The sequence below is a fragment of the Emys orbicularis genome, chromosome 18, assembly GCF_028017835.1.
Source record: "Emys orbicularis isolate rEmyOrb1 chromosome 18, rEmyOrb1.hap1, whole genome shotgun sequence".
Classification (NCBI taxonomy): Eukaryota; Metazoa; Chordata; order Testudines; family Emydidae; genus Emys; species Emys orbicularis.
This window is the reverse complement of record NC_088700.1, coordinates 14378938-14405008: the sequence shown is the minus strand read 5'-3', so window position 1 is coordinate 14405008 and position 26071 is coordinate 14378938. Positions and strand designations below refer to the sequence as shown.

At 43.8% G+C, this 26071-nt stretch overlaps 1 protein-coding gene across 1 annotated transcript in view; it reads left to right on the top strand.

The window, feature by feature from the left end:
• COL27A1 (collagen type XXVII alpha 1 chain) overlaps positions 1-23236 on the top strand; it is a 210781-nt gene extending 187545 nt beyond the window's left edge. Inside the window, exons 42-61 of the mRNA XM_065418988.1 lie at positions 1260-1316; positions 1504-1557; positions 3155-3208; positions 6141-6194; positions 7761-7814; positions 7894-8001; positions 8428-8535; positions 9671-9778; positions 12799-12852; positions 13575-13637; positions 14629-14682; positions 15787-15822; positions 16281-16298; positions 16739-16774; positions 17138-17164; positions 17474-17542; positions 18537-18708; positions 18900-19027; positions 22093-22311; positions 23090-23236. Coding sequence (XP_065275060.1) covers positions 1260-1316; positions 1504-1557; positions 3155-3208; positions 6141-6194; positions 7761-7814; positions 7894-8001; positions 8428-8535; positions 9671-9778; positions 12799-12852; positions 13575-13637; positions 14629-14682; positions 15787-15822; positions 16281-16298; positions 16739-16774; positions 17138-17164; positions 17474-17542; positions 18537-18708; positions 18900-19027; positions 22093-22311; positions 23090-23236 — 1620 coding nt within the window. The remainder of the gene's footprint in view (positions 1-1259; positions 1317-1503; positions 1558-3154; positions 3209-6140; positions 6195-7760; positions 7815-7893; positions 8002-8427; positions 8536-9670; positions 9779-12798; positions 12853-13574; positions 13638-14628; positions 14683-15786; positions 15823-16280; positions 16299-16738; positions 16775-17137; positions 17165-17473; positions 17543-18536; positions 18709-18899; positions 19028-22092; positions 22312-23089) is intronic.
• The last annotated feature ends 2835 nt before the right edge of the window (positions 23237-26071 follow it).

Below are 26071 nucleotides of genomic sequence, written 5' to 3'. Positions count from 1 at the left end.
TTAGCTAGACTTCCTTTAGATGGAAAAATATTGAATGGAAAGAGATCTAGAGTAACATTTTCAAAAGCAACTATGTGCTTTAGGTGCCTACGTCCCATTTTCAAAAGGGACATAGGCAATTAGGAGCCCAGGTCCCACTGACTTTCAAAGAGACTAAGGGTACGTCTACACAATTAAAGAAACACCCACAGCAGTGAGTCTCAGAGCCCTGGTCTACAAACTCGGGCTTGGGCTGCAGGGCTAAAAATAGCAGTATAGATACTTGGGCTTGGGCTGCAGCCTAGGTTCCGAGACCCCCGCCTTCCCCAGGTTTCAGAGCCCAGGCTCCCGCCCAAGCCTGAACATCTACACTGCTATTTTTAGCCCCGTGAGCCTGAGTCACTTGACCTGGGCTCTGAGACTGCCATGGGTCTTTTCTTGCAGAGTAGACGTAGCCATAGGCTCCTACAAGCCAGACTGTGAACAGCTAAGAATTTACACAGGTACCTAGTGATATTTTCAAATATCAAATGTTCAGTACCTGAACATGTTAGGTGCCTAATTCCTATTGAAAGTTGATGGGAGTTGGGCATCTAGTCTGCCTAGTGCTTTTGCAAATCCCACTAGGTGCTTAGCTGCATCATCAGGCGTCTAAATGCCTTTGTCAGTCTTGCTCTAAGTCACTTTGGAAATGGGACTTGAGCTCTGAAGTCACTTAGGCACTTCTGAAAATGTTATCCTTAGACTTAAAGGGGCCTCCTCTCAATTTGAAATGTTGTCAATTGCTTTTTAAGGAGAGTTTAATAATTTCAGGATTAGTCCTGCCTGAGGCCCCCTATTCAGATCTGGTGGGTTTGCAGTCACATTTGACTATTGTTAAAGAATGTTTTTTCTCCCCTATGTTGCTGTGCAAAAGAGATGCACACAAATGGGGGAAATGGTGTGAAACTGACTCAGCACAAAGTTAACCAGCTGAAAAGAGTCCAGAGGAATGTCTTTATATTTCTCTCGTCATTCACCTTCAGGAATCACATTTGTAAGAATAACAAGTAAAAACAAAAAAAAAATATTTGAACAGAAATGTGATTATTATTTTTATTTTAAGTAGTTGGTGCCCTTTTAAAGCCATCTTTTTACCCAGTCCCTAAGGCCTCATTCAAACCCCACTGAAATCATTGGGAAGGTTCCCATTGACTTTAAAGGGCTTTGGATCAGGCCCTTATAGGACCACCTGCCATGTATGCTGCTGGCTGTTTTAACATTAATATTTATGTCTACAGGGAGAACAAGGTGATGATGGGAAAATAGAAGGCCCCCCAGGACCACCTGGTGACAGAGTAAGATATTTTTCAGGTCCCTTCTCTAATCCTGTGGCCTGATTTTTGCATGTGACGCACATGCAGACTAGCCAACTGTCTGGATTCTTTCCCTGATCATAGAAGATGCTGTATTTAGAGATCATGACAGATGGCGTGGACCACTGGCATTTCACATCTACCTTGAACCTTTATTGTGTTGTTGTAGGGTCCAGTTGGCAACAGAGGAGATCGAGGGGAGCCCGGAGACCCTGGCTACCCTGTAAGTCCTATTCTAAATATTTGCCTAGGAACTAACTTTGGAGAAGTTCTTCATCTGTGTAACAGCCCACAAAGCTTAAAAGCTGCTGTTATGTGACATCTCACCATGGTTGCTCTTTGTGAGCAGTACATGGCTTGTTTGCTTTACTCAGGACCCAGAGGAATGATTCAGATCTCTTTCCTTAAAGTGAAAGAGCAGTTGCTGAAGGCAAAGAAAAGACCGGATAGCATCAGGACCAGCATCCCACAATGTCACACATCTGAGCTGAGCTTGCAAGGCTGAGAGAATGAGCAGGACCTTCTTATCAGTGACTTAAATCCAGAGGAAATATCATGGTGTCTGGGGAACATGCTCAGAAGGCTTTGTTGAAATAGCTCACAAGACAGCTAGGTCATGATGATGTTGTGTGAGAGCTGAGACTGTTGGTTTGTAGCTGCTGGCACAAGGCTAGATGCGTTCAAGGGGATCCCTATTAACTTAGTGGATTGGGAGTTTCCAAAATCTTTTCAGTTAGCTGTGGGCTCTCTCAGCCAAGACCAGATTTATGAACGAGTCCCCCTTATTCCTGTCTTGTTTTTGTAGCGTCTTCCAGTCCCTCTGTCAGTAGCTTCTCAACATGATTGACTGGAGCTGGTCTGAAAAGTATCTCTTAGGATTAGATCTTGCCTCACTACAGAAGCAGTCAGTGAGAATGATTAATTACAAAAATGTACCAAACTCTCTTATTTGTCATCTCCAAATGTCTGTCCACGAGTCCCCAGAGAAATGCTACTCACTGTAGTCTTTCTATGGGGCATCAGTAATCAATTGTTTAGTTAAACTAATGCATTGTGTGTTTATGGATGCATTAGGTAAGCCCTGTTTCCTGCTTAAATTGTGACATAATAGCTAGTTGTAACTCTTAGTTGCCTGTTTCCTATGAATATCCCTGAAAGAGTGTACATTATACTTGGAACAGTTATCTAGCTCAGTTAATCCAAGATGTCTGTTTCCCTAAGAATGTACAAGAGGCCATGTCTACTTGCCACTTACCCGCTTTTTAAAAGATGGTATTTACAGTAAGTATAGAATGTATCAACTAGCACTACAGGGTTTAGACCTTAGTTTGTACAGTGTCTATCATACAGTATGAGTACCGAGCTATATAATACTACATAAAACTAAATACAGAATAGCAGAGCTATATAATAATGCTGAGAGAAAGAAAGTGATCTAGACAAGGGAGAGGAGATGTTTTCAGATGAGAAAATCATTGAGGCAGAGAGATACAGGGAGGCTGTTCCCGATCAGAGGGGAGAGAGAGGAGAGGGAGTGTTCAGAATCAGAAATGATCTCACAGAGGGGAAATCTGAGCTGGGAAGGAATTGGAGGAGGTAGGAGTTTAGCTTGAGGAAGGTCCTCTTGCCCAAGAAAAGCATTTGCTTCCCTGTGATACATTCATCTGCATAGCACCACCCATATACTTTGCCTTCCCGGCATTGGCAGAATACAACTGTGTGCGTATTCTCCCACCACCCATTATCCCCCAGTAGCACACTGTATGCTGTGAAAGAAAATCCATAAAATAAACTAACATGCGCACTCTCATTTATTTAAGGGTCAGGAAGGACTTGACGGGGACAGAGGAAAAGCTGGACAGCAAGGTCTACCTGTAAGACTCTATTTTATTTTATTTTATTTTATTTTATTTAATTAATTGATTGATTTTAATCTGATCTTACTCTGTGTATGTGACAAATGGAGATAGAACGTGGGAGCAGCATGGGAAAGGGGGTTAGAAGAAATGCACGGTGAGCTACAAACTACAATACAGGCGAGTCTCATCTTACGCGCATTTAACATGCGCGAATTCAGCTTTGCGCGGTCGGCAAAACCAAAAAAAAAAAAAACCCTAAAAAGAGAGAAATAACAATTTAAATACTGTACCTTTAGGGCGGGTGATTCCGCCCGCCATTACACTAAATGTAATTTTGACTCTACGCGATTTTTGCTTTACGCACTGACAGCGGAACATAACCCCAGCGTAAGATGAGACTCGCCTGTATGTGCATTTCCATATGCCAGGGTTCAGTGGGGTTTTTAGGAATATCTATAGCTATAAAATTTATGGTTCCTGAAGGTGTAATCAAAGTATGTCACAAGGTATATTTTATTTTTCCTATAAAACAAGTGGGGGAGGAGACAGCAGCAGCTTCCCATATTCAAAGCTTGTGACACTAGACCTGTTTTACCAGACATTTTTAATGATTAAAAGAGGATGGGAAAGCTTGGGAGATTCGTAATGTAATATGATTATATTAATATGGGGGCATTTACCTGGAAGTCACAAGTCTGAATCCAGAACTTGTCAGTAGTGACCCAGAGTGATTCAGATGGGACTGCGGTTTGGTGACCTGTGTGAAATGCTTTCCACGTACCTGGACTAGATAAGAATGAGTTGGGTCTTTGTCCAGTTCCCACTGGACAAATGTCCACATTGCATAAATCTCAGTAGGCCCCCACCCCTGGTTGGCAGTCTCAGCAGAGGCCATAGATTGATTGGGTCCCCTCTCACTCCTACAGAGGCCCATCCAGGTAAGCTGAGGGCCATTGGAGGGGCAACGTGAGATACGTTTGTCCTGCTGCTGCCCATGTTGTACCTGCCCTCAGTCCGGCATGTTTAATGAAGACTAAAATCAGTTAAAAAATGAAGGCCTGATTTTTAAAACCCGAACTTCTGGGGGTTGTGTGTAAATGCACCTACTTTGTACATGCAGATACTGTGATTGTGTGCACACGCAAATGATCGGTCAAACCACTGACCAGGTATTTTCATGCTCAAGGACTAGAGTTTTTGCATACAATGATGGTAATTGTGGCCTGTAAATTAGACATGCAAGTGCCCAGGTGTTTTTGCACTCAGCCCTGATGTTCTCAAGTTTTGAAAAATAAACTCTACATTGGCTTGGCTGTCTCGCCGTTAATCATTCCATAAACAACAGTGGGGAACGTAGTAACAAACCGTGCATCAGATCCCTCTGGCCAGATCCTTAGCTGATTTAACGCAGCATCACTTCAATGAAGTCTGTGGAGCTTTGTCAATTTACATCTGCCGAGGTTCTGCTCCATTATGTTTACACCGCTCTCAGATGCATTCATTAGGGTGTTCTTCAAAGGGGGGGTTATGAAATAAAACAATCACTTCACGTTCTACCCAGTGTAGAACACTCTGCCCTACACACAGCATTGGGTGCTCCCATGTCTCCTAATTTCTAAGTGCAATTTCAAACGGGAATATATTATTCAGTTGTAAACAAATAATGCAAAAGCGTTTCAGCTCGAGAGAAGTGGCCAGAATGTCAGTGGGGTGAACATAGATGGGGTATTGTCAAGTTTCTTTCATGTCAATGCTGTTTTGATATCCCCGCCATATTGCTCTTATTGTTACACAGACTCGCATAGTAGTATAAGGCTGTTCAATAGAAATTTGAGATGCTGTGCATACCTTCAAAGTACACATATGTAACAGATCCCCAAAGACATTCATACTGTTTGTACTATCTAGGCTTATTCTAGTTCCTGAGCTGCATCTGCTCAAAGCTTCAATGAATACCATTCCTGAAAATCAGCTTATCATCTGGTTTCTCTCCTCTCTCCAATCAGAGCTGTAAACCCTGGAGTGCAGAAACATACTAAAACATACTAGACAGTGTCAGTCAAATTTGAAATGACTTCCATTCTTTGTGAGGCTACAGAAAGAGTTTTTCTTAAGTCCAAATCTCAGTGATCTGTGACATGATTAGAAGGGGGTAGGTGATCCATTTACCCTTCATAGCTCTTTGATTCTAGCCTCTGAATTGCCCCCAAGATAATCAACAGAAGCAGGCAGCTCTGGAGAAGGAGATACAGAAACAGGAGGATCAGAAACAGCAGACAATTAGAAACTACAATGAGAGAGATCTGCAGACAGGCAATAACCTGCTACATCTTCTTTGGAATAAGTCCAGGGTGTCTCATGGTTAGAGAATACACATCCTGCTGCTTTGCCATCAGCAAAATCCACTAAAAAATCAGAATAGGAAGAGGGGAGCTTGCATATATGTGACGGGGAAGGGAATGTTACAGATTTCTGAAAGGGTGATCAATTTCCTTATCTCTCTTCCTCTCCCCTTCGTAGCTGGCTTTGAGACATCTGAAATCTAGATTCAAGAGAGGGATTGGGACTCAGGAGAGAGAAGGAGGCAAATACCATAAGCATCATCATTGTATTTGCTGCAAAAACTACTGGATCTGCTTTAAAAACCACAGCTGTAACTCTCTTCATTGAGGGGCCTGATCCTTTACCTGCTCTTTATTGTGGATCTCAAAGTCAAACAGTTATCCCAAGCAAGGGGGAGACAATGCTGCTTCTCCAAAATGACACCCTGTTAAACAGTCTCTGGAGCCTCATTCCCCAGGAGGGTTGTGAGAGCAAAAGCTGCTCCCAGTAAATGATTCCGTATGGTCAGTGCTGTACGGGACACAGCAAATGCTGCTCTTTATTCTTCATGCAAGATACTGCCAGAAAAGTATTTCAAACAGATTTTCTTTGTCATCTTTTCTAGGGGGATCCTGGACCACCAGGCCAGCCAGGGCCAAAGGGATCCAAAGGTGAAGAGGTAGGTTTCAGGGGGGTGGATTTATGGCATCCAAAGCTTAAAGCTGAAGTGAAATCAGAACTGTCACGGTTTTTCCAAGAGTATGTGGCTTGTTCATTGATCTGTGGCTGGAAATGACCATGGAGAACCCAATAGGAGGGCTGTAAATATTGATTTGTGTGTCCAAACCCATTAGTTTGTTGGCTTCCTGGGGCTGGAGAAGATCAAGAGAATTACAGTACTAGCACTGTGGATGAATCCCGGCAGGTCCTTAGTTACATGCCTTGGGACCTTGGTGTGGTCCCTCTTTCCCACACCACATCAGTTTCTGCCTCTCTGGACCACAATCGGCATGTCTGCCCCTGGGGGAAATCTGAACCAGGCAAGTGTGTCTCTCTCTCTAGCTGGGTTTCAGCCATAAAACTTTTCTGGCTTAAAACCTTCCAAATCCAGAGTCCATTATCCACACAATTCTCCATTTTTCCTGCTTCTCAGAAGGGTCATTCCCTCTAACTGTTCCCCCCGCAACAAAGAGAATCCACTGCATGTGGTTCTATCTGAACTGAATTTATACCAATATCTACTTCTACTTTCCTGTCTGTCTATCTCTACAGCTTCCCAATCCATTAACCACCAGAGACTTCTTTTGCCCAAATTTAAGTGCATGACCTCAATACTCAGCTAATTCACATTCTGTCCTGCAAGATATGGGAATTGGCATAATGCCAAGTAGACTAACCTACAATAGGTGATTTTAACAGAGTTCACCAGCCACTGCATTCAAAGAAAGACACACCCTATCACCCATAGTAGATCTGGAACTGCCCCTGGATCTAATGAGTAACAGTAGCTCTTGTTCCACACAGTTGGCCAGTTTTCAGAGACTTGTCTGCAGATGGAGAAGTGATACATGGAACACTTGGTTTATTTTTTAAAAATGTGTTCGCACATGACAGAGCTTTAAAGCTTCTGAATCCTAGCAAAGGTGATGAGGCCAAGTGTTCCGTTCATATTGCAGGAGTTAATCCTTGTTCCTAGCTAATAATCAGGACCGCATACTTGCTGCTTTGACACTTCCCCTACCCTTATTGGCAAATCAGCATTACAGATTTTAGCTATAGGAAGCGTTTACCTCCAACTCTCCAGGACGGGGGAAAACTCTCTAATCTATCAGAGACCAGAATAAGACCTTCCCTATCTGAGTCCCCTGAAGAAGGCTTGGTGGTTGGTTTTCCATGATGCTGCCAAGGAATGATGAATGGGATGATTTTTGAGCATCTCATTGTAATGCATGCCAGTGCTGTGGAGTTCTCTCTCAAATTCATCCTCCTGCTTTATTTGTCCTCATCTGTTCTGTATTAGGAAAATGTAGGGACTTTCCTTCTGGCTATTCATTCCTGTCCTCTAAAGCAGATAACCCAGAAACTCTTAGAGAACCACTTGTAATAAAACCAAATAATAATTCATCTCCTTCTGCTGTAGCAACTGACCTCATATGTCTCCTTTTTAAACTGCTCTCCATTGCATGGGCCAAAATGGGCTTCCCAGGTGGGACCATACTAGAATTATTTCTTTTTTTGCTTTAAGGGTCAAAAAGGAAAGCAAGGGGCATGGGGTGAAGCTGGCAGCAGAGGCTCGCCGGTAGGTGAAAATTCAGCCTTTCCTTTTATGAGTCCCTGGCATCCCAACACTTCAGTCACTAATTTTTTTGTGTTTGTAGGGTCCTGTTGGGTTACCTGGTCCTAGGGGAGTAGTGGGAAGGCAGGGTCAGGAGGGTTCTCCTGGAGTGGACGGAGTTCCTGGGAAGGATGGCACAGCTGGGCTGCAGGTAAGTTTGAAACACTTCTATTGGGACACCTTAAGCAAACACTACCCCAGAGGAGGGAAGAGCAAAGGATAAAGCAGTAGAAATTGACACACCCACTGCTATAGCCATGCTCTCATATACACAGAGTGGGCCATGTACACCACTGCACAGACTTCACACATACAAACCCAGGCAGATGTCTCCATGTGGACGAGTGTGTAAGTAAAGTGACTCTCACAGCCAGACAAACAGGCTCTTGTATGCGCAGATCCATGTGCTGTAAAATCCTGTGCATATGCGCATGCTCACACAGCCATTCATAAATGCACGCCACGCCCACCCAGTGTAGCTGTAGTCACACTGCTCTGGCTGCCTTTTCAAAGGGGCGAGCATGCCCAGAAGGATAGGGTGACTTTCTCTGTATTCTCTCCTGGACTTGTTTTATAGGGAGAACAGGGAGATGATGGGGAAGAAGGCACAACAGGGATTTCGGGAAAACGAGGGAACCCCGGCATACCTGGTCTCCCCGGAGCACAGGGGCCACCAGGATTTAAGGTCAGTTTCCACCTCACTGTGGTACGGGGTTGGTTTTTGTTTGTTTGTTTGTTAAAACAAGTGTGAACTTGGGAAGGTGGCAAGGAAGCTCACACAGCCTGTCCTGGCCCACATTGCTTTTAGGAAGCTCAGACTGCTAGACTCCTAGCAAGCATGACCAGGCACCTCCTTTGGGAAGGTCTTGGATCCTTGGAAGTCTGTACTGGTAGTGTCTTAGCAGGCACTACTGGGGAAGAAGCTCACACTGCTAGGTTTTCAGCTAGCACCAACAGGGCTTGAACTGCTGGAACTGGTATGGTTTGGGGCACCGTTCTGAGCCAGAGACTTGTTTAGTGACTCCTAGATTTCTCACTGGTTCTAGCCCCATCCCATGTGGATCACAGGATACAAAGCAGACCCAGTAATGATTTAGCCATTTGTAAAAAGGGACTGTAAATAGAGAGATTCCAGCTGGGTTTGGAGAGGCCAGAAGAATTTGAATCAAATTATACTCATTTAACGCATTACCATTAAGTTGTCACTTACTGCCCCCCAGCTGCCTTGGGTAGAAATAACAGGCTGTCACCACTGATTGATACTTGAGCCTTTATCACTGGAGCGTTGCAAGGTCAGGGGGAGGGGGAAGGAGTTGAGATGCTGGGTCTTGGACGCCCCTTTGTTGTCTTTGACTTGGGAAGTCGGTTCCAGGGCAAATGTTAGCTTTGTAACTTTTGGATTAAAGTTACTGAACTGAAACCTTGGAATTCCTTTAGCATTTTAGATGGATTAATCATCTGTCGCCAGCCTTGTTCAGAGAAGAGACTGAGAAATTGAGTGGGGCAGGGCAAGCAGGCATGCAAGGGTGTAAATGAGGGGGAGCATGAATCTTACCCCTCAAATGCTACATTGCGACACATGTTGTACTGCAGGTCTTGGAACTACCTCTAGGAACACGTTGGTGTCCATTACTGGCTTTATGCTATACATCTTGTAAGAACCCAGCCGTGTGTGATACATAGATGAAGTCACATCCCCTATCCCCGTTGCCATTATTTTTTCACCTTGTCATGCAATAGAAATGGCCAATGTCAGGGTATATGTTTTTATATTTAATCTCTGATCCACTGGAATGATTTTAATTCTGTGTTCTTTGTAGGGTGAAAGAGGATTGCCTGGGCAGACTGGCCCAACAGGGAAACGGGGTACACAAGGAGGAATGGGGCTCCCAGGAAGCCCAGGAGAGCCAGGACCCAAAGGACAGCCGGTTAGTTGTGTTAATTTAAATGATCATGTCTTACTGTAGTTCTCCTACCTGCAAGAGGTGGCTCCGAGTCCCCGCAGTGCATAGGAGGGTAGAGTCCTGGGATGCTCTACTGCATGCATTTTTGTAGCACAGATACACAATCTCAGTGTACGCTTCCCAAGGCCGGGCGGTTGTGGAACTCTGTGCACGTCACTCCATGTTCCTCTTTTAAATAGTGAACTTTGTGCGAGTTTGGAGTTCACAAACATGAGAGTGGAATGGCATCACGTACTGAGCAGCTGAGCTGAACAGGTGCAATTACATGTCAGTACAGACCTGCTTCTTCAGTATTGGCGCTCTTTAATGTCGGACAGGGGCCCACTAGCACTGCCAAGCTCATTCCACTCAATCACACTTTCATTTGCACCCACTCAAACGAATCCTTGTCAATCACAATTTGAATGTTACACACCCTGCAGCCATTACTTTATATTACACTCCTTAGTGTCTGTCCTACTACACACAGCATCCCTACCTCTAGGAATTAGCGATGAGTAAGCTGACCCAGGATAAGAAAGGTATAAAAGGAACCTTGCAGCCTGCATTTGGTAGAGCAAGAGAGTTAGGAGCAGTACTTAGCAATAAGGATATCTCCTGGTGTGGTAGCAATGGTAGTGTAGTGGTAAGTCCAGAGCCAAGAGCATTCTCAGAGGGTATTGTCTACAACGCAGCTGGGAGCTGTAATTCCCAATGCAGATAGACAAACATGCACTAGCTCTGTTTGAGCTAGTGCCTAAAAGTAGCAGCGCCCCGGTAGCAGTTCAGGCTGGCCACCCAAGTATGTACCTGTGGGGCTGAGCGGGATTGTACTGGAGCAACTGAAGTCACTGCCCATCCCACTGCAGCTACACTGCTCTTTTTAGGCACTCGTATGACCGCAGCTAGTGCATGTATAACACTGGGATTTATGGCTCCCAGCTGCTGTGCTGACATGCCCCATGAGAATCAAGTGATTGGTGTCCCTGAGCGCTGTACAACTGACCAGCCTCAGCAAAGGAAAGGAACTGTGCGCACCCCCCATTACTAAACCAGGCTGCTGCTGCTTGTGGTTTTTATGTATTGCACTTGTAAGATTGCCTGGCCTAGCTCTGTGCATCAGGCAGAAGGCTGATGCCATATTGGGAGTTTTAATAGCTTAGACTGTAAACGCCTTGGGGCAGAAAAAATATCCCTTCTGTGCCTGGTACAGTAAAGAGCACACTGTCCGCACTTACTACCTACTTTTGCATCCCTTACTATCCCTACTATAGAGAGATCCCCTAAAAAGAGACCACATTAAATCTCTTATTGTACACTCTGTCTGCTCAACATCGGTTTGCCTTTGCAGCCAATGGGATCTTCAACTGTTTGAAATATGTATGCATGCTGGCCGGTTTGTTCCCCTTCCAAGATAGACCAAGCATCACAACCAATGAGATCATCAGTGCAGTTAAGCCATGGATAAATACCTAGCAATATGTTAAGATTAGGTTTATATCTGTCTATGCCAGTGTTGGACCCCATTCTCCTCTGGAATGGGTGAGTTGTCTTCCTTCACTCCAAGAGCAGTGCCACTCTTTAAGAGAGTGTGAGAGACTAGTATGCTGCATGCGCCACCATCCTAGAAGAAGAGTCTAAGTGGCCAAGCAGGTCATAGGCTCCTGGCTCAAGAAGCAATGTCAATTTGAGTCCCATTATGTCCTTTTTGTGTATATGAGTGGCAGATTCATGTACCCAATATTCATTCCTGGAGGTTGTTACGTAAATATTTATCCAGGCCTCTTGGATAAGATGTTCCTGTAACTTAGTACACATCTCCTTTTCCTCTAGATCCCTTCTTGCTTTGCATTTATTTGTGCTGCCAGCCACTCCATGGAGAGAGATTCTCCTACTGTGGGAGCAGCAGCAGTAGGTTTCCTTTCCAGGATCCATAAACGGATAGTTAAGGTTTTTGTATCCTTGGAAAGCTTCTTGTACTCTACAGATTTCAAACAGGCCTTGGCTTGCCAAGCAATTTCTCACTACCATGGCAGGAAAAGCTTCCTACCAGCAAGGTCTATTAGACTCTGGAATCACCTTGTGAGAGAAGTGGTGGAATCCTCATCACCTAAATCATTTACAACTGGGCTGAACAAGACATGTTTCCATCTCCTTTATTACTAGGATTCTAGAGTCATCGTGCTTATATTTTTGTCCTAATCTTTTCCTAACCATCCTGAGTCACTTTGCATGTTGATATTCAGTTAGTCTATAGCTACCAAAGAGCTTGCATCTCAAAATATAGAAATGAGGGTGTTCACATGCAGATTTGTGTTTCTTCCATTTTTATTACTGGTTACATGTATTATGACAGTGTCCATTATGTGTTAATCCAAGTTTGGATCACACACCCTAACTGTTCAAAGGTGATTTTTTTTTTCCTTGAAAATGTGAGCGATAATCCTTGGAGGCATATTTGAAATGGGCAAGAGTTGAAAAAATATTTGTTTCCTGGTTCTTAAAGTTCTAAGCACATACTTTTCGACAGACAAAACGACTGCAGCTTGAAATGGGCCTTCATGAGGAGTCAGCTTGACTTAGTTTGTATTAAAAAGCAAAACAGCGTTTTCATTTGACAGTTATCAGTGTCTGAAGCTGTGCAAAGGTATGGGCCGTAGAGACCTTTAAGGACAGCTCATGGAGCAGACACTCCTCTCCCCTGACCATGGCCCAAACTCCCAAGCTGTACCCTATTACACCTTCTACCAACTTGGCAGTGGGGAGGAGAGACTATGCTAATATCTTAATTCAACCACATGGGAAGATCTCATATTCTCTTTCCCAGAACAGCTGATTTCCTTTCCAAGTCTTCATAATCCCAGGCTTAGAGAGAGGGAAATAGAAACATCCATAAGTATTTTTCAACCTAAGTGTCAGGAACCTTTTGGTGATAAGCCATTTAAGCTCAAATGTATTGCTCTTGGTTGCTCTTTCATTTGTCTTTGCTTGGCTGTTATTTCCAGGGGGACTTTGGCGAGTCAGGATTTCCAGGGATTGCAGGCATGTTTGGGCCAAAGGTAAGACACTTCTTTGTATCTCATGGGCTCTATAGTGTCTGTATAAGGCAGACATTCTGTTCCTCACTTTACTGTGGCAGATGGATTACTGGGAACAGCCATGTGCTTCTTGCAGTTCCAAGCTCTTGGGAGATCCAATGCAGACTGGCAGCAAATTTCTTTACAGGTGCCTCTCCAGAAACTACTGTACCCAAATGATGATTCCTAATTACTTTAGTTTACTTCTTTTTAGCGGTTTGAGACACACTCAACTTCTAAAATCATCCCTAAAACACTAAAGTTACAGTCATATTGGTGGAGCTCATATTCCCACCAGGATGGATGGTGGGATGGAACATTAATCCCCTCTAATGTTCTTTTGACTTGTGAATGTCTCTATTGCCTTTGCTCTGTCAGAAGAGACTCCCATCTTCATCATCTATAGTTATCCTATCAAAAGACCCTGCTGGGTGACATGGGTGTTGTGTGCCCTCATGTAGGTTTTACACCCGTTTTATCTGAACATCTCCTGTGACCTTAGATCTAAGTTACCAAAGAAAAAGGACCATCCTGCTTTCTAGAGAATGTGGGGGGAGGAGGGGAATTTTCAGAACATGGGAGTGGGCCCACAGTTTTAAAAAAAAAATCAGGACTTACATACTACCAGAGTAGTAAGCAAAGAAACAAACCTTTGTGCATCTGTTGAGGGTCTTTCAAGACTTATATCTGATTTTTATCTACAGGGACCACCAGGAAACCTCGGGTTCAAAGGAATTCAGGGCCCACGGGGACCGCCAGGTCTCATGGTGAGTTCTTTGAACTTTATTCCAATTTTAGAACTTTCTTGTCTTCTCCCCCCCCCCCCCCCCCCTTCTGCTGCTTTTTCTCAGGACAGTCTGTGGGCCAAACCCTGAGCTGCTCAAAAAGGGGGACTAAAGCAGACTTTAACATAGCATATTTGACATACACACTAATCAGAAGCTGCAGTTCAGCTGGGTCATACAGTAACACATGTACAAGATACTATGCCACCCTTATTTGACAACCTTTGGTCTCAACACCACATTCTAACTATCCCAAACATACCAAATACAATTCTACTCCCCCTTTACTAGAAAACTGCAGTTAAGCAACTAATTGTTGTTGTCCCCTTAAGTCACTAGGATGAATTTCAATGTAAATAGAGGTTTTAAATTAGCTGTGTCCAGCATGCTATGTTACCCGGAAGGCAATTTTTTACAATGCTGCTAGTCTCCAGTAGAGATTCCCCACCATAAGGACTCTCAACTGTCTAATAAAACACTTCTCAAAGATATGGTCTCATTGTCCAGTCAGGTCTTATTTTACATACTCCTTGTAGTGAATTCATTAACAGTGCACTGAAGTAATGGAAGTAGCAACCTGCAGTTCAAGAGCTTTATGGTGGAAGGAGGACAGGAGTTCTGGGCTGTGAATGCCTATCCCATGGATACAATAAGTTAGTTCCCACTGCTGGGATTGATTTCTGAGGAAAAGGAAACCAGGAAGACACTTTTTGAAAATGTATGAGATCCCAGAGATGCTCCTTAAACCCTTGGGCTCTCAACACAGCAGAAGTCCTTTAAAATGTCTCTGATTCAGCTGTTAGGAATGAAAAGGCAACTCCAGCATCCTTAAAGGGGGCAAGAAGGGGGAATCACTATATCTTTGTACTGGGTATGGAGCCCTGTGATATTCAACAGGTCTAGTTTGGTAAGAAATTACTTCCATTCCCTAAACCCCAGTTCATAAATGTCTTTTTCTTGCTTTCTGTTTTAGGGAAAGGAAGGTATTATTGGGCCGCTTGGAATTCTGGGTCCCACAGGAAGCTCAGTAAGTGTGTCTCTTTTCTCTGCTCATAATGATTGCGAGTATTTAGACCAGTACTTGCTGCTTCCTCAGAAGTCTCTGACTTTCACTTACTAGCTATGTACAAGTGCAGAACTAAACCTCATCTGAATTAACGGGGCAAAAAAAGTTTATTTTTATAGAATAAGCCAACAAAAGTGCAGCTGCAGTCACAGGGGTAGTGGGAATTCTTAGTTTATAAATTAGCAACAGCCATATTTAAGTAAGGGTTTGGGGTGGGAAGGATTAGACTGTTAAGGGTGATATATTTTTAATTTATAAGCTGTGGAGCTGGATTTGGAAAAGAACTCCTCTCACATTTAGGTACCTCAGCAAGAAGTGAGATTTTCAAGAGTTTAGCACCAAATGTGCTGAGCTCCTCTGAAAATCTGGCCAAGTATCACAATGGGAAATGTTAGTTTCTGAGCACTTCTGAAGACCTGGCCCAGGACTCCTATTCCTACCCCAACTCCTAAAATCCAAAAGGGGCACTCAGTCAAAACTTTCTAAAAATAAAGAATAAAATCTCTCAAAGTCAAATAAAATGGCATAATAAAATAAGAGGGGTGAAGCAGAGAACCGCACACAGGAACTGATGTTGATAAAGATGAAAAAAATCTATGGGAAAATACAAGGATTAGTCCATTAGTTTTAAAAGTGAGGAGGGATGAGCTGAATTAGATGTCCCAGGGAAGGAAATATGTAAAACCCTAATCAGCAGGTGGGGTTCAGAACAAGTACACACCTTGCAACTCTCTGACACCAAACAGCATATATGCACCAGAGGTGCTGTATCAGTTACAAAGAGGCTGCTCCCTTGCCATGCACACGTTTAGCCATACATCAGCCTGGAAGTTTATAAACATTCCTTTTTGTTCACTTGTAATCTGTGAAACTTTCAATAACACTAGCTACTTTTTTCCCAAAGAAGGGAGACAAGTAAGACAACCAGCCATGTTTTGTTTAGAGATACAGTTGGGCCACATGCAGAGAGTTTTTCACCAAAACATGTCAAACCCTCAACATGATGATTACTCTTATTAGAAGCCTGCCTGATTCTAATCACGTTCTATGTGGTTCTTTAAATAGGGTCCCAAAGGAGACAAAGGCAGCCGTGGTGAAACGGTAAGTGCTCTTCCAGAATCCTTCAGGTACCACAGCTGCATAGGAGGCTGTTCTCAGATTGGGTAGACAGAGGATACCAGACAGGTGGAATAAGAGGGAGCAAAACTAACTCAGCCTTTCATCCTTCCAAGATAGATACAGTGAGTTTCATGCAGTTTTACTGTGTGCACATTTTTCAGAGGAGACTTTTATAAAAAGATGTCCCTTTCCGCTCTGCATAGACATGAAAGATCCCAAGGCACTTTTCAAATAACTGGGGATTCTGCCTCACTATCCTTTACCATCATTTCCCTTCCCACTGTTGCTGTGCAATATACGGGGCCCAGGTTTCCTGCTGCCCTCCAATGGGGCTGCGTTTTGAGAGAGCTTCTAAACCATACTGGGAACCCTTGGGATGAAAGACACTACATTAGAGGCATGCGATCTTTTGACCAACTCCTCCTGATTTTCTTCTGCAGGGTTTGCAAGGTCCAAGGGTGAGTATTTCAGACAACTGTTTTCTGGCTGTCATTATCCTTGCTTGAATAAACTGATGTGCAGCAAAATCAGGTGCTGCAAAGTTAGGAGGGAGTGAGAGGAACTATGGATAGTAGGGAAAGTTTAAAAAAAAAAAATGGGGGGATGGCATGGGACCAGAGAGGTGCAGCCACATGCCACTAAGGATGGCTGAGACTAAGGATGAAAAAAGCATGAGAGCTACATTAGGAGACAATCTAGCATAGTAAAAAGCTGCACTGTGGGTAGATATGGCCACCGCCTGTCCCCACAAAGGGTTGAGCTGGAGGACACTAATATGTTGAAGAGCTGGAAGATTTTTAGGAGAGAATAGATATGGGAGGGTGCTCATCTTTTTCTGGGATACAAGGATGAATAATTTCACTGCTGGCATTTTACTCACTGATGCTTTTCTCTTTAGGGTCCCCCAGGCCCACGAGGACTCCCCGGGCCTCCGGTACGTACATCGGGAAAGGGTTCAGAGGATGATGAACCCTATTATTGAAAGTGACTAGGCCCTATCCAGAGAGACTGTTCACTCATTTGGAAATTACACTTTGACTTCTCCTGTAAAATAAGGATAATAAATTACTTCACAGGGAGTTTACATGTCTGAATGAACTAATGGCTGTAAAGCACTTGGAGATCTGTAGCTCTAAAGTGCAATATAGGAAATAATATTGCTGCTACTCTCCCCTCTGTAGTGAGGACCCACAGGAAAGAGGGATAATCTCAAAAGGGGAATCAGAAATTCTTTGACAATATTATGCATTGATCATAAAAATCAGTCACAGTTACGTTTTTTCTTTTTGGTTTCTAGGGGCCAACAAGAATTCCAGCTTCATTTGTAAGTTGCTGGGTTTTATTCTATACAATAGATTTGTTGTTGTTGATAGTGAGTGAAGTTGTGATACGCACATGTGAACATATGCAGAGCTCAGAAATTCGCAAGTGCCCTGCTTTCCCAAGCTGATGTCCCCTAGAACATCCCCCCCTACATGGACTGAGCAGAAGATACCATTCTAGCAGGATATTGCTTGTATCTGTCACCTAGATATAGAGAAACATGTACTGCTTGTGCCAAGGGCACTCATCTCCTGTTATAAATTGGTCTAATGATCTCCTAAAATGCCATTATCATATTTTCCTCCACCAGCAGCAGGATGGCTTTGGTGCAGAATTCCAGACAATGATGGACTCGAACACTGCACTCAAGTCTACAGAGGTACCAGCATGCTTTTCAACCTACCAAGCTTTGATACAGGTGCAGAGTGCTGCACTGTGTAATCCTAAGGAGGGGAAACAGCCTTTCATGCCATCTTGCCTGCTCTTTTTATGTAAAGCAATTCCATCTTCCCACTTGCCTTCCATGATCCTATCCCTCTACCAGTATAGAACACAAAGCCTGAATGCATGGTTCTTACTCAGTTGACTTCAGTAGGAATTTTGCCTGTATAAGGACTGCAGGATTAGGCTTTGCTTTGTTAATCTTGTGCGAACCTTAACCTTTCCTTTCTCACACCTCTTTTCAATGAGATGTCCAGTCTCTCTTGATCATTTAAAGGGCTCTCAATCTGAGCTGCGTTCAAAATGTTTCTAGTCAGGAAGAGGCGTGCTCTAGATTACAAATGCATTGCTTCTTTTCTAAAGAACCCCACTGTTCACACTGAGAACAGACGAATATGTTTAAGGCCCCCATCAGTTCCAAGACCTAGAATGCTCCTGTTCTGCTGTTGGAAAAAGGTGGGGAGGCATCATCCCCATCGTAAAGTAGTATTGCAAAACTTTAGCCAATGCACGTTATTGCCAGGACTGGACTAGGCTGCCATCAGAGAATGCTTGTGCTCTCTGAATAGAATCCTGGGGGGGGGGAGGGTTTCTGCCCTCTTAATGTTTTGCTTCTCTCTTTTGGGGAACAGTGATGAATAGCTGGGACCATCTAGTGTCAGTCATGCTTTCTTCTTTATAGTGTGCATGTGGGAAAGTTCCCAATTCAAAACAGCTAGCTATGACTGTTTGGCATTGGTCACTTCCATTACTGACTGTGCCTTTTGCCTGTGGTGTTTTTCTCAAGAATACAAAGGGATCAGTTACCATTGTTATGGGTTCTGATGCTGTGTCTAGCCAAGGCAGCATTTGTTTGTGGGGGATTCTCAAACTGCAGCAGTTCTGTCAAGCTCAACAGTCAGTGCCTGACTGCCATCTTCTCTCTTCCACAGCAGAGCTATCAACATTCAGATCTTCTGATGCTAGACCAGGAAGGAGAGATCTTTAAGACTCTACACTACCTCAGCAACCTCATCCAGAGCATCAAAAGACCCCTGGGAACCAAGGAGAACCCTGCACGCATCTGTCGAGACCTCATGAACTGTGAACAGAAGATGGGTGATGGTAAGCAGCACAACCACGTCCTGGGAATTCTCCCAGCTGCAAGAGGGATACATGTATAGGGCCAGTTAAAGCAGGGGACTAGCATATTTACAGTATGCAGAGAAATTAAAAATCACTTCTGCTGACACCTTTCTGGATCTCATGCATGGGAAATGCTGACAGGTTCACTCACCCATTCTTCCTCATCCCAGCTTGCTCCCTTTCTTCAGGTACTTACTGGATTGACCCAAATCTTGGCTGTTCTTCAGACACCATTCAAGTCACCTGTAACTTCACCAAAGGTGGACAGACATGTCTCAGCCCCATCACTGCCTCTAAGGTACACACAGTTCTACCACTCTCTCTCCGCGGGCTTCCCCTCCCACTAAAAAGCAAATGCTATGTTATTAAAGTGGGATTTAGGGCAGTGCATAACAATGTATGTTGATTTGTGCCTAAGGGGGTAGAATTTACTACTGGTGTATCAATTTCCTCACATTATTGGGTATGTATTAGTTCCTATATTGCTGTTTTACCAGTTTTGCAAAAAAAAAAATTTGCTTATTATTCTTCCCCAATTACATTCTAACACTGTTCTTTGTCTGTATTATGGCTGAAACCATGACAACCCTTATTAGACTGCCCCACCTCCTCTCCAGCTCGTCCATAGTGATCAGGGAATGAATGCTAAGGTTCTACCAACACAAGGGTAATTTACCAGTATCATTAGTAGAAGTAGGTGAATATTCCAAACATGCTTCCAAAAATATTTTGTTGAACTTTTAAATTAAGTCCCTTCGTTCATGTCTCTTTGTATTTGCTTTCCATAAATGGTTGTGAAAAACACTTCAACTCACGTGCATAAGCACTTTAGAGTGAAATCCTGTCTTAATTAACTTCAATGGGAGCAGGATTTCACCACAGAATTTTAAATTCCCCCATACTTGTATCTACAAAGAAGTGCTTGCAAATGCACACTCATCCAACTCGAGACCAGAAACAGTATTGTATGACTATAAGGTGGATAGAAAGCTGGCTAGATCGTTGGGCTCAACGGGTAGCGATCAATGGCTCCATGTCTAGTTGGTACAAGCAGAGTGCCCCAAGGGTCGGTCCTGTTCAATATCTTCATTAATGATCTGGAGGATGGCATGGACTGCACCCTTAGCAAGTTTGCAGATGACACTAAACTGGGAGGAGTGGTAGATACGCTGGAGGGTAGGGATAGGATACAGAGGGACCTTGGGGTTACAGTGGATGAGAAGCTGGATACGAGTCAGTGTGCCCTTGTTGCCAAGAAGGCTAACGGCATTTTGGGCTGTATAAGTAGGGGCACTGCCAGCAGCTCGTGATCGTTCCCCTTTGACATTGGTGAGGCCTTATCTGGAGTACTGTGTCCAGTTTTGGGCCCCAGACTATAAGAAGGATGTGGAAAAATTGGAGAGAGTCCAGCGGAGGGCAACAAAAATGATTAGGGAGCTGGAGCACATGACTTATGAGAGGCTGAGGGAACTGGGATTGTTTAGTCTGCAGAAGAAAAGAATGAGGGGGGATTTGATAGCTGCTTTCAACTACCTAAAAGGGGGTGTCAAAGAGGATGGATCTAGACTGTTCTCAGTGGTAGCAGATGACAGAACAAGGAGTAATGGTCTCAAGTTGCAGTGGGGGAGGTTTAGGTTGGCTATTAGGAAAAACTTTTTCACTAGGAGGGTGGTGAAGCACTGGAATGGGTTACCTAGGGAGGTGGTGGAATCTCCTTCCTTGGAGGTTTTAAAGGCCAGGCTTGACAAAGCCCTGGCTGGGATGATTTAGTGGGAATTGGTCCTGCTTTGAGCAGGGGGTTGGACTAGATGACCTCCTGAGGTCCCTTACAACCCTGATATTCTATGATACAAGAGACAATTCAGCCAAAACAAGCCACCTACATACTATGAAACATCAAAACCAGTCAGAAACAGAACAATGATGCTTGCTGCATCAGCACCAATGGTGGAGTCCATGCAAAGTCAAGAGTCTGCAAGGAGTTAATAAGCTGTTCAGAACTCACTGTTGGCTTCAAGGAAACCTGACATAAAATCAAGAGCCCACTTCCCACCTGAAAAAAAATAAACCACCCCCACAACTGACATTAATTGGCCCCTCAACAGAGAAGCCATTGAGACTGAATTTCCCTCCAGTCCTTGGATGGGGTGCTACTAGTTCAAAGGTGTATTGGCTGGGTAGTGTGGTGAAAGTTTGTCCTGTCACTGCCCCTGCTGCATGACTCACTGGAGGACTTGTCTTCAGGATTGTTTACGGAGCCCTGAACTCACACAATGTTGCAACTGAGCAGAAGATTCAATAGCAGGAGGACTGGAATTCTGCTTGGTCCCTTTAAACAAAGCACATCCTGCTTCTTGCCTTCTAGGCTTCCTTACTGAGGGCCTAGGCTGGTTTGAAACTGCCCTGTCTACACTCTGGTTAGAAAACATTTTTCAAACCCTTTGTTGTTTAAAGCTGTGCCAGGCTAGTCTAATAGAACTGTGCAGTTATGACAGATAGGCCTCATCTCACCCTGCTTCTTTGCAGAAGCAAGTTTTGAACCAGGGGCTCACATTACTTTTCTTACTAGATTAACAGGTTCCTCAGTATATTACAAAGTCAGCAATCTCTGTGTCCCCTGCAAAGGGAAGCAAAGTCAAACACAAGACAACTCTCCAGGCTAGTTCAGCATCTGGCCAGGATCACATTGGGCATATCGATTGAATACAAAAAGGGCTCCCAGTTAAAACTTTAATTCCAGAACCCTGTGACGTTTACATCTGGAGTCAAGTGCCAGCCTCCAGACCTACACAGTAACAAAAATCTTGTGTGTAGCACATTACAAGGACTTCCCTGTGATTTTGAACCGATTCACCCCACAACAGCTGTCTAACTTGCCCATTTAGCAAAGTGAAAAAGTTGGGGACAGCCATGGGCAACAGGTATCATAGGTCAGGGGAGGCTAAGCCTCCCCAAACCCAGGCCGTTGCCCTGCCTATGCTCCTCCCTAAAGCCCTGCCCTCACTCCCCATGGCCCCTGAAGCCAGTGGGGGCTCAGCTCCACCTGGTGGCCTGGGGCTCGGGCCCACCAGCAGCTTGGTGCTGGGGCCGGAGCTCAGGGGTCTGGCCACGGGAGACAGGGGGAGTGCTCGGGACTCCTCTGTCAGGCACAGGGGGTGCGCCCAATGGGCTAGCCTCCCCCAAGGGGGGTGGAGGGGGTCATCTTATGCCCATGGGGACAGCTGTAATGTACATTAATACACTAAATATCTTTGCTGCTGCTTGCACTAACTGCACCACTCTAAACCTACTGGGTGTACCTTACTCACTGTCTTTGGGATGGGATGTCTTAGTTTTCACATTATCTCTTTGTCAACTTAACAGCTGGAATTCAACATTGGTAGAGTCCAGATGAACTTCCTTCACCTACTGAGTTCGGAGGTGGTTCAGCACATCACCATCCACTGCTTGAACATGTCAGTGTGGAGGGAAGGGTCAACTGAGAAGCCTTCAGAAAAAGCTGTGCGTTTTAAGGCCTGGAATGGACAGATATTTGAGGCAGAAGGGCCATTCAAGCCAGAGGTGGCAACAGATGATTGCAAGGTACAGAGCCCCTACAACGTGGCCAACAAAGCAGCTAAAAAAAAAAAAAAAAAACCACCAAACTGACCTCAGAGAAAGTGGGAGAACTGGAGATGCAGCATGCCCAGTCAAGGGGGCTTCACGGGGACATAAGAAACCAGAAGACATTAAATTTAGCCAAAGTCTAAAGACCCTTAGACCATGCTGCAAGATCCACCTATTTGTCAATGCTTCCCCACCATGACCAAAGACAAGGGAATAGTGCTGGAAGAGCATTAGTCTCTATGAACTCCACTATGAGCAATTTGCATACAGATCTAGTTAACCTGGGCAGCACTTACATCCTGCAGTAATAGGTACTATAGAAATGCTTAAAATAGAGAACACATTTGACTACCCTTTTTATTTAGAAGAGTTTTCTGCTTGGAGGCAGTGTGATCTAGTGTATAGAGTCAAGAGATCTGTCTCCTATTCCCAAATCTTGCCCAGGGTCACACTGAGTCAGTGACAGTCATTCAAGTCCACACTTTGAAGGGTGACCTCTAATTGTAGGTGCCCAGCTTAGAGGTTTCATTTTCCGTGATGCTGAGCACTCACAGCTTCTACACACTAGATCACATTGCCTCCACTTCCCCAACCCATGGTGCCTCACTTTATCACCAGTTCATAGTTATGGCAACTTACCTGTCTCAGTAGATAGGGCTTTTCAGCCATATCTTGATGGAAATTATTCTTCCCCCGAGGGATGTACCAACTCAGCTAATTCACCCCTTCCCATTTTCTCTCCCTCTTGGTTTAGATTCAGGATGGACACTGGCACAAGACTGTCCTTACGTTTCGGACACAGGACCCTAACCAGCTGCCAATTGTCAACATCTACAACCTTCCACCTTCCAAGCCAGGGAAACAGTATCACCTCGAGGTTGGACCCGTGTGCTTCCTTTGAACTGTGACCTCTACAGTGCTCCAAGGTTTTGACCCCTTTTGGGTGGGCCTACATGTTTAAGTAGGATCCCCATCCCTCTTCAGCACAGATGGCTGGGCCTTGTCATTTGGGTCAACTGTTGCTCTGGCCATAGAGCTCAAAGTCTTAAAGAACCTCGATCTCCTGAACTCAGCAGATTCTCCAGCATAGTCTTGAAAGAAATTTGGGGGGATGCTGACATCAGCCAAGACATGAACAGGGAAGGGGGATCAGGAACTTGAAGGCCAGATGTCACAAGCAATTCCACATACAAAGCTTTTTCCACAACCAAAGAAAGAGAGAGATCTCAAGAAGAAACCTACAGTGCATATCTTTGTCCTACCCAGTTCCTGAGTTACCAAATGTTCTTTCCATAAAATTAGAGCCTCCCTTTAAGAGCTCATCATCTTCTGGACAGCTCACCGCTGAATAAGAGAGAGAGATGAAGTTCTCATAAGTGGATTTGCAAGTTGAATCTGGCTGCTCTGTGTACAGGAAGCATTTGATGTGCAATATTAGAAGAGAAACAAATATATAGATATATATTTTATTTAAGCAAAAAAAAATTAATTTCCTCCTTCTGTGAGTGAGTCTAATAAACGTCCCTTCTCATGTGTGATGATAGGGTGGGGAAAGAGTCCCAAAGCGGAAAACAGAAGTGGGAGGGGAAGAGATTGGTGCTAAAATAGAGAGAGAGGATGGGCTCGTCTGGTTTGTTTCTACCTCTCACTGTGAAATCTCTGGTGCTCTTAAAAAAAAGTGTGTTGTTTTATATATGATTTTAAACTATTTAAGGTTCTGAAGGTGCTACAATGTTTTGCCACAGACCCAAAAAAGCCAACAGCCATAGGGACGTCTCTCTAGAGAGAAAGTGGGGGGAGGGCAGTTTGTGATCTTTAGCTAAATCAGAAGAAAAAATTGAAATATTTTAAAACACACTAACTTAAAGGCAAATGATTTTTTTTAAAATCTAGGTTTGTAAAGATAATTGCCTTAGGTGTCAGTAAATAGACAACACAAAATATGTCTAAAATAAGTGTGCCCTTGGGTTTTTTAATGGCATTTCACTGTTTTATTTTTTGGGGGGTACAACTCAGAAGCTGTAAGAATTCAATTGTAGGGGAGCCTTGAAGAGAGCTAGTTTGGGTTGTTTTTGTTATATAAATAGTTTTTCTGTGTTGACCATATGTATAGTTTCCTTGCCAGCTCTTCTGTATGCAGTGATTCCCTACAGTGGGATCCAACAGCTGATCTTTATTTAAAACAACAAAAAACAAAAAAAAACAGTCCTTTGTCAGGACCTGTCTGTCAAAGCTGAAATTACGGTACCTTGTTGCTTCAGAACCCAACCAAGCTTGGAGGGGTTTTTGTTTTGTAGAAATCTAGTCTGTATGTGTAAATTTGGAGTTTTTTTTTTTTTTAAAGAGGATAATTATGGTAATCTTTTTATTCTACATAAGGAATAATATTAATGTAATCTGAGCTGTACTGTATCAAATGCTTCAGTGCCTGTTTTGGAGTTTTTCATGTCTTGTATGGACTACGGATTATTTTGTTTGGAGAAAGTCATTTTGTGTATTCTTTTTTGCAATTGTCTTCAGTTTGTTTTTCCAATGAGCTAAAAGTTAACAAGATTTTTCAAATACCTCAACTCCCCTTCCGATTCTGGTGCTTCTCCTCAAAATACCTCAAGCTGCCAGCCCAGGGCTCAGCCATTGAGTGCCTCTCATCCCAGATCATTCTTCAGCTCCTAAGTGCCTTTGTGTTGAAGTTACCATAATCTCATCTCTTGCTTGCTTCTTTCCTTGCCCCCCCCACACACATTCTGTGTCCCATTTCTCACCCTCATCCTCTTGTTGATGGGGGTTTTTTTTGTTTCATGAGGTTGGAATTTCCATTTGTTCACCTTAAACTTTTTTTTTTTTTTTTTTTTTGGAACTTTAAATAAATATTTAAAACTGAAGCAATGAAATGGGACTTTCATGGTTTTTTGCTTCTTCACAGGAAATTAAGATGGGTGAGAGGAGCAGAAATATCTTCAGGTTCAAAGCTCTAACACAGGTGGAGCTTAAATCTAAATTTAGCCCCCCACAATCCTGCAACCAGCACCCTGGGGATAGAGCACATCAGCTGCATAGAAAGTCCTATTGGCATGGGCAGGGTTCTGCCTATATGACACTCGTTGCAGGAGGAAGTCCATCGCTGCAAAGAGACCAATTGATAGACTCTTTCTCTGAAAAACAAACAAATCCTAAAAAATCCTCACAGAAGATTCACCAGCTCAGGCACTAAATCTTCCATTTAGCCATAATAGAAAACACAAAATATTGATCCATCAAAATCGCTTTCCCTTCAGGTTACTCTCTCCGCTGGAAAGAAAGCAGCTAGCACTAGTCTTTTCCACTAGACTCCATTTACCCCACACAGCTGTTTAAAGTTTCAAAACTGTTAATTTTTGATTGGGTGTGAGCAGGACAAAATTTGTACATTAGAGCTAAGTTTTAGTCCAGGTACCTACTGCACCTGCTGGTTTTGCCAGGACTTCCTTCAGTTAAGTTTGGGAAGATGCATGGCCTGGTACAATAGCATGAGCTTCCATTCAACTGGTAATAGCTACCCATATTACAACTAGAGCTCACTGTATGCATAGACCAGTTTGGATTTCCCACAGCAGCAGGTAGCATCCTGCTTCCTGGAAGAAAGTTAGACATTGCAGCTTTAAACTGTGATTCAGTGCTGCTTTGCATAAGTTCCCATCAACATAGGTGACTTTTTGCCAGATATACCCTATCCCTCCCTCCAACCCTATGCTAGGTT